The sequence below is a fragment of the Borostomias antarcticus genome, assembly GCF_949987555.1.
Source record: "Borostomias antarcticus genome assembly, chromosome: 2".
NCBI lineage: Eukaryota > Metazoa > Chordata > Actinopteri > Stomiiformes > Stomiidae > Borostomias > Borostomias antarcticus.
In genome coordinates, this window is record NC_140235.1 from 11,017,628 (window position 1) to 11,026,356 (window position 8,729).

At 47.2% G+C, this 8,729-nt stretch overlaps 1 protein-coding gene across 1 annotated transcript; it reads left to right on the top strand.

Annotated features, from left to right (window-relative positions):
- b3galnt2 (beta-1,3-N-acetylgalactosaminyltransferase 2) lies at positions 1 to 8,182 on the top strand. The gene is made up of 12 exons (XM_084461270.1): positions 1 to 165; positions 613 to 739; positions 1,597 to 1,697; positions 4,418 to 4,611; positions 5,056 to 5,151; positions 5,267 to 5,377; positions 5,479 to 5,557; positions 5,908 to 6,091; positions 6,437 to 6,562; positions 7,068 to 7,227; positions 7,331 to 7,387; positions 7,481 to 8,182. The coding sequence occupies exons 1-12, from the start codon at positions 60 to 62 to the stop codon at positions 7,619 to 7,621; spliced, it is 1,482 nt and encodes a 493-aa protein (XP_084317396.1). The 5' UTR covers positions 1 to 59; the 3' UTR covers positions 7,622 to 8,182.
- Positions 8,183 to 8,729: the final 547 nt, after the last annotated feature.

Below are 8,729 nucleotides of genomic sequence, written 5' to 3' on the forward strand. Positions count from 1 at the left end.
GATCGGACCCTACGATGTCAACCTGTTAAACTTTGGGATCTTTATCTAGGAGTCTGCCCATGCGAAGTCTAGCCTTTATTCTGTTCCCGTGTGCTGTCGCGGTTGTGGTGCACTTGTGGTTGGTCACAAACAGAGCCGCCACCTTGTTGGATAGCAAGGATACGGGTAGGCTACAGTGTTTCCTGCAGTAACTTTTTATACTCTGTACTATGTTGGATCCGGTGATGTGGTCTCTAGATCAATGTTTGGATTCACCAAAGTGTTTGCTAAACATTCTTAAAATAACACGAAGCTGTCTTTCAAGAGTGCACAGAAGCAGGACGTTGCTTGCTGGAAATATTAAAAAGAAATGCATGCAGCATGCTTTTGTGAACATTCAAGTATGATATGATTGCCGCTAAATTGTAACTTGTGTGGCCGATGTGATACAATGTTGCGTTATAGCAGTCTTGTGTAATTGTTTAATTAATTAATTTGTTTTTTACATATCTGTAGGCTAATGCAACATCATTGATTCGCATATTCATATCTTCAGTAGCATTGCACATTTACACATAGCGTGATGGTCTTTTTTCTTTTTCTAATGTTCATAGCTGTTTTTTCTTTTACCAGATGAGGTGTCGCCGTCCTATGAAGTTCTGGTGGGAGTGCTCTCTGCACGACACCATCAGGACCTCAGACAAGCCATAAGAGACACCTGGCTGGGCTACCTCAGGGAACACCCGACGTTTCAACACCGGTGCGTGCGTGTGTGCGCGTGCGTGTGTGTAGGCTATAGCCATGGCATCTAACGTAGTTACTACTGTAGGTCATGGCCAACTTAAAGTATGGTTATGCTTGACGAGAGACCTCTTTTCTGTGTGCAAGAGGGAACAGGTTGTTCACAAGGAGCAATCTTTGGAATGGAAATCATAGCCTTCTGACTTCAACCATAAGTACTGCATTTGCTTCATCTCGTTATCTAAGTAGTCTAAAGGCTGATCTATCCATGACGGTATTTCCCCCCCTACACTTCATCTAGATGCACAGATTCGGATCGGATCTTTATTTGTCACATGTAAACGTACAGTGTACACTCACAGCGAAATGTTACTGCCGGCTCTGTGATGTGCTCAAAAGTTCCAGGTAATTACAATACACAAGCTACCAATTACCCATTGTGCGTGGTGGCCTTTTGCCAACCTCTGTGACCATGGTAACAGGCAACCTGGCTTCGCCATCCTGATCAACTGTTCCTCTCTGCAGATCAGTCTGGTCGCGCTCCCATTCAGACTGAGTTCCACCCGGCAGATATTTGCCCGGCCAATCACAACCGTTTATCTAATATGGGGCGGGTTTGATACGACTGTACCCACTTCATACGACTAACCCACGTTTCGTTGATCTGATTGGTTGTAGGTCTATCCCATTGCGTCCAGAGGGATTTTGGTCTGCAACTGTTGATAACGCCCCTTGGAAATTGAAAATAAACTCAGCCACTGCAGACCCTTCACATTTTTGCGAACTGGGTCTGGCGAAGCTAGGCTAGGTTACAAGGTGGATGGTATCGAAATCACCACATCATAACCATTTCTCTTGCATGTTGGTGTCTATCAGGGTGAGGGTTAAGTTCATCGTTGGTCAACATGGGTGTCCCTTTCCTGAGGAGGACCGAGAAGATCCGTATTCCTGTTCCCTCTTGAACCTCACCAAGCCAGGTACAGAAACTCTAAATTATTTCTAACCACCATCTCTCTGCATGAGGACAGAGCCATTCCTCACAGTTCTGCATCAACCTACAGTAGCAACACCCAGCTTTCAGCACTACGCCAGCACAGACGAGCTGAGGAGTACATCACCACACATGTGGATTAGAGAATGCTTCAGTGCTCCGAGAGTCTGTGTTATAGAAACAGAGAATGAAAAGAATCCATGTTGAGAAATGTTAACAACCTTATTCAGTCTCAGCCATAGCTCAAGGACGCAGAGCTGTTCACACTGGGAATCAAGGAGGCTACAGGCAGCAGTCCTCTTCAGCAAGCTGGCTTCAGCTTTCTATTACTGTCTGATCTATCCATCTACACCCAGTACCAGTCTGTCAATAATAATAATAATAATAATAAACGTTATTTATAGAGCACCTTTCGTGACATAAAATGCAGTTCAAAGTGCTTTACAAAAGAGACATTAAAAATAAAAACATAACAATTGAGAAATGGTAAAAGTAAAGTGCATTATAAGACATAATATCATAACATCATAACATCAATTGAGACAAAATTTGAAAACCATAAAACAAGTAAGATAAAATACAACGTTATAATAAAATACTATGAGAAAAGAGTGAGATGAAAGAAATCAAAAAAGCAAGTTCATAAAAGTACGTTTTGAGCTCCGTCTTAAAACTGTTGACAGAGGTTGCTTGTCTAATGTAGTATACAGATGAAGGCGGACCAACTGTACCGGAAAAAGTTAATTTCCTAAATCCATCCCCCACACTTCACAAAGTAAACCATGCTTGATTCTTGAAGATCTTTGAGAACAAGGACTGACTCTTTCTCATTAGTGAATTTCTTTTGACTGTGTTAATAATACATCATGGGCTGCAGCAAAGTACTCTGATATTTTTGATGTTTGATTGACTTGTTTTTGGTATGTGGCTCACTATTCTGTTCACGTAGCTCCTAAATGAAGTGTGGAGGACTGGCAATGTGAGACTTAACACTTCAACCAATACAGCTCCGGTCCCCTGCCCCCTCCCCCCAACCCTTATTGGCCTATCACCCACCCCTCCCCCTGGATCAATACCTGATCACTTGACCACTTTGAACACCTCGCACCTTGTCTGTACAATAGTCAACAATTGACTGTGTACTACTGTACACTCAATCACTTGAACTAACACCTGACAACACTTGAACACCTTGCCTATACAATAGATACTAATAACGGACTCTTGCCTATACAGTAGACAACAGCAATTGACTCTGTACAACCTACTTTCATTTTATTTTGCACCGCCTATATTACAGACACAATCACAGTCATCCATGATTGGATGGAATAAGTAGATGAGGATCAGTTTGATAGACTGCTAGACTACAAATTGGCATATTGAGAACCTTATAATGTCTAGGACCTAGGACTGGAATGAGCAATTGAGCAGTGCTAATAACATATTGTAAGGACAAGCGATAAGAATTCCAATGTAGCTGTACTGGTTACATATGGCAAAAATACACTTTCTATTCTATGCTGCCCCATACATTCTCCAAATGGTATGAGTCGTGCGGCTGAACAATACCATTTCTCTTCCAAAACCATTGAAATTTCCCCACTGTTAGCATTTTCACACAGTTGACTTTGCTGACACTTTGCTGTTATATTCGCTGTCCATTGCCTCATTAATGCACGGCACAATGTGATTGGCCCTAAGTGTTTGATGTGATTGGCTTCAGAAACCGAGGGGCGGGGTAGCGGAGTCTGGCGGCTGTGAGATGATTTACATGATTGGGAGAGACAGTTGTTTTTAAAATGCAATTATGTTTTTGATCCTGGATTTAGGTCAAAGCGCACACTAAGTGAATGATTCATTGTAGCGTAAAACTTTTTTTTCTCCACGGGCTGCAGAGTTTGTTGTTTTTTACAGTCATGGCGAGACTACCGACATTCATATGCTAATTAGCCCTCTGTCTTGGAGTATCAAATCTAGGCAGCACTAGAAGCACTAAAGAAGAGAACATCTGCTGTGGTAAACCAGACTGACTCTCTCTCTCCCTCCCCCCTCTCTCTCTCTCCTCTCTCTCATGGTAAACCAGACTGACTCTCTCTCTCCCTCCCCCCCCCCTCTCTCTCTCTCCTCTCTCTCTCCCTCTCTCTCATGGTAAACCAGACTGACTCTCTCCCTCCCCCCCTCTCTCTCTCCTCCTCTCTCTCTCCCCCTCTCTCATGGTAAACCTGACTGACTCCCTCTCTGTCTGTCTCTGTTTCTCTCGAGAGTCTCTCTTTCTCTCTCTCTCTGATACTCTGACTTTAATTGGCTTTTGTCTGACGGGCTAGCGAGGAGCACTTGCATGGAAAGCGCAAAGTAAAAACCGTCTTCCCTTTAACAGCCTTGTACTTTTCATTGATCTCCCGGGTAATAAACGGCTCCTTTCTAATTAAGAAACCTGCTCTGACTAGATATTCCATCTAGATGGAGCTCACCTCAGAGACAGCCACCCCATGAAAGAGAGCCTCTCAAACTGCTGATGGTGTCGGTTATAAAAGGCGCGCCCATACGCCTGCTAAAGAGAACGATCCCCCCCCACCCTCCCATTCCCAGCTCATAAGCTCACCTCCACAGCTGAAAAGAAGTCATCAGCAATCCTAACAATCCTAACAGTCCTAAGTATGTCAGGAAGGCTCTCATGTTATGTCCTCCCCCCCCACCCCACAGTAGCGGCGCAGGAGATGGAAGTGGTGAGTGTCCTTGACCCCTCGGTCCTGGCCCCGGCGGAGGTGTCTGCTGTGGCCCTGGACTTCAAGGTCCTTCATCCCGTGGTGGTCACCAAGGTGGGCGTGTTCCCCGACGGCCCTCACCGGGAGCTCCGGGGCAACGTGACGGTGAAGCTGCTCCAGCTGGATCAGGAGGTAGGGACCCTCGGACACGGAGATGCTCAGCTGAGCGGCCAGGCTTGTCCTAGACGCTCGCTCAGGAATGTTCATGCGTTTTCTACGGACGGGTGTTGAGCCCGCTGTGTGCGTACGCGTACAGTAGACGAGTGTATTTTGCGGCGCGTTAATTTCTGAGGACCTGCACGGCCAAACGCGGCCGACGCTCCAGAGGCTCCTGACCTATGGGCCACTAGACTCCAGAACCATCGGTTCTCAAGGCTACTTCTTCATAACGACCCACTGGGCGTGGAGGACAAACCGCCCTCCGTGGAGCCAAAACCTCCCGTCCATAATGATCTGATGCAATCATGACGACTCATCGACGAGCTTACATAAGGAGGAAATCTTTTTCATCTGGCAGCGCTGGTTGGTGTGATATCTGCGTTTACCTCAGCCGGCTCCCTGGTTGTCTGTCTGCAGGAGGCCGTGGTGACGGCCCACTTCAGCTCCATCAGCAGTGGGACCCTGGTGAACGGGGTGTGGTACAAACCCGTGGAGCAGTTCATCCTGCCCAAGGTGCGTCTCCTGCAGGCTGAACCCTCTCTGGGACGAGCGGAACGAGGCCGCGGTGGCGCCGGTCCCGTCTCTTCACCTCTGCTTCGACTGGAGGTTGCTTCTCTGTTGTCCCCAGGGCTTCGAAGGGGGCCTGGTCTGGGAGAGTCTGGACTCGGCTGGACTGACCACGTTCAACGTCTCCAAGGTCCAACTCAACAGCGGGGGAGGCGTCCTGAAGTTCTCCTCTGTAAGTGTTACTTATATATTGTAGGGCATTCAAATCTTTGGTGCATTAAATCCCCCTAATTTTGTGTGTGTGTGTGCGCGTGTGTGTGTGTGCGTGTGCAGATTGCAGAGGGTATCTTGCCTCACCGCAGTGCGCTTGGCTTCCCTGGCTTGGCTGGTAGCTTCACATTCACAATCTATGGTGAGTGGAGTGACAACTCCCTTAAGCACAATTATCTGCCTGTTCTTTGTCTTTGTGAAAACCAGTCGATATGAGTTCCTGGGTGAAAAAGAAATGAAGCAGGAAACCAAGACACATCGTTCACTTTGAAGTCTAATCAGATTTAGTCCATTCTTTGTCTATTCTCTTGCCTAGCAAGTGTGGCAAATGTAAGAGATATTCCTCTTTTTCTGTTACGCTTTAACAGTTTGTCTTTTGTTTCCCTGTAAATGTTCCCAGTCTCTCTTTCTTTCTCCTTTCCCTCCTCCATCTAATTCTCTCTCTCTCTTTTTCTTAACCTCTCTGTTTTCATCCCTGTCATCCTGTGTCAGATGGGGAGGCCCTGGCGGAGATGCTGGCGGGGCGGGAGGCGAGGCTGGCGGGCCACGCCTCCAGGCTGCGGGCGGAGGACGCCTCCCTGGAACAGGAGGATCTCCGGCACGGGGACATGGTGTTTGTGGACGTGGTGGACACGTACAGGAACGTTCCTTCAAAACTGCTGCAGTTCTATAAGTGGTATGTACTTCCCATGCCGTCCTACACCGATTGTCCAAATCCCTGAAACTCATCAACTGGGAAACGGAAAACCAAAATGTACCATTTACTTAAATTGTGCTGTGGGTAGCCTGATGGTGCCCGTAATCACCCCCCACCCTTGGCATGAGGACATTAGTGTGGAAGTGTATCTGATAGTACAGTTTGCTGCTTCACTGTGGAGGCTGTGTAGTATTTGTTTAGCAGAACCCAGCCCTTCCCTCATGCTGGACTGGTATTTGATTGTAAAATCTACTCTAAACCTCTTCGAAATCATACAAGTTGAGGTTTAATTACTGTAAGGTTGCAAATTTACCCCTTTGACAGGTCTGTGGGAAACGCTGACTTTAATCTCCTCCTGAAGACTGATGATGATTGTTATATCGACGTGGACAGAGTATTAATGAAGATTGACCACAAGGGCTTGAAGAGAAGCAATTTCTGGTGGGGGAAGTGAGTAGTCAGTTCAGAGTTGACCTATCTGTCTGAATATGTTGACACTTCCTCTCCTGAGCTATTCCTGTAGTCTAGCAGTGCATCATTTACGAGGTTTGCACACATGCACTGAATTATAGATTAATTGATTAAATATAAAAGTGATAGACAGGCATCGTCCATGCTATTGTAACAGGGTTGCCTGTAACAGGTGTCGCCGCGTCGCTCGTCAGTATTGCTTCCACCCTCTACTCGCCCACGCTGGGTGCAATTTCGGCTGCTCTGTCTCGCACATGACAACCTTACATAAACCCCGCTCCAGCCAGCCACGCCACCAAGAAGCTAGCGATTCGATGGTGCAGGTGGGCAGTATTTATACTGAGTGAGTTGATTCAATTCCTCAGTATAAACACACTAGGGAGCTGCTTCTGTCCCAGACAATGTTCCCGTTTCAAGCAGCCCACGGTTAAAGAGATGTCCTGGGAAAGATCGTGCTGAGGTAATGTTGTTTCTGTCAACCCAGTTTCAGGCAGAGTTGGGCGGTGGACCGCATTGGGAAGTGGCAGGAGCTGGAGTACCCCAGCCCAGCCTACCCAGCGTTCGCCTGTGGCTCTGGGTACGTGGTGTCCCAGGACCTGGTCCGGTGGCTGGCCAGCAATGCAGAGAAACTCAAGGCCTATCAGGTAGGTAACCTACCAGATGCAGCCAATGTTTCTAGTCTTACCGTTTGTGAGATGAAACGGTCAGGGCTTTGATGAGTCTGCTCTTCGGAACGCGTCGTCCTAGGGGGAAGACGTGAGCATGGGCATATGGATGGCGGCCGTCGGCCCACAAAAATACCAGGTAAAGGATCCTCCATGTTGACATCAGCCGTTTTTGGTGAACCCACCACCCTACAGTGGTAACAGACCTGTCCGTCTCGTGTTTGGTGTCCAGGACGCGGGCTGGCTGTGCGAGAAGGAGTGCTACCTGGACATGCTGTCGTCCCCTCAGCACACGGCGGAGGAGCTGCGCGGCCTGTGGCTCAGGAAGAGGGCTTGCTCCGACCCCTGCGGCTGCCCCTGGGGCCGCCTCTGAGCCCACTGCCCGGCCAGCCTAGCCTGGTAAACCAGACTCATTGCAAATGTTATTTTTATGGACGTTTTCACGATCTTGTGGACTTCCAACCGCCCAGAATGATTTGAGTGGGCGAGAGTACTTGCCTTAACAAACGAACTTCTTCAGCCAATCAGCGTAACAAAACAGATCAAACTTTTGCCAAATCCAGTCGGAAGAACGGTGAAAACGTCTTTTCTGCTGAGAAACCCCGCTAGTGCATATTCTTGTTCTTTAATTGTTGTTACTGAGTCTATTTCTGCAATAACTTCACTTATGGCTGTTTATTCTTCTAACGTTAACATTACCGCTTGTTGCTTCATTCTACTAGCAGACTCCTGTTGTGGGGACGGAACAGCAGTTAAAATGCAGTCTCCATGTAGGCCCCATTTTCTGGGAAAGCTCAAATCGTTCCAGACGGCTAGAAGTCCAGACTTATCGTGAAAACGTAATTTCTTTTCGCGATGAGTCTGGTTTACCAGGCTTTGGCCAGCCCATTGCAGCGCTGTGGCTTATAGCCACAGGACATTTTCTGGAAAGTTATTGAAGTATTGTGACGGGGACGGGGCGGGGACGGGGGGGGGGGGGGTTGAGTGTGTGTTTAAAAAGATGATGCCTGGGGGTGAGAGAGAGAGAGAGAGAGAGAGGGGGGGGGGTGGTAACAGGTATTGGCCTCTGTGTAACTGTACTGAATCCATACTGTAGCTTTCCAGGATTGGAGTGCTCGGCAAATGTGTGTGTGTGTGTGTGAGCTGGATGGGCTCACTCCAGTGGCTACAGAAGAGGTTGGAGCATCAAAAGGGAGAGTATGTAAGAAAAGTAAGTATATTTCTGAGTGCCAAACTTTTATGGTTGCTTTGTCCTTGTTTTTGTTTTGTAAATTATTCTCTGGTATAACTACTCATCCTTGGCAGTATTTGTAGGTTTACAACAAGATTTAAGACAAACAGGGTTTGTAACATGATGTACTGTAACGACATTCATTGTGCAAATAGTGGTGTGGCCTTATTGTATTTGTTAGTCACCAAATGTAAACATCTGTACTATAAAGAGAGGTTTTTGAAGATGCATAGCTTGATGACATTTAATA

Coding starts and splice junctions, on each gene's coding strand:
- b3galnt2 (XM_084461270.1), top strand. CDS start 60: ATGCGAAGTCTAGCCTTTATTCTGTTCCCGTGTGCTGTCGCGGTTGTG. Junction 5,152..5,266: donor AGCAGTTCATCCTGCCCAAG/GTGCGTCTCCTG, acceptor TGTTGTCCCCAG/GGCTTCGAAGGGGGCCTGGT. Junction 7,228..7,330: donor AGAAACTCAAGGCCTATCAG/GTAGGTAACCTA, acceptor GCGTCGTCCTAG/GGGGAAGACGTGAGCATGGG.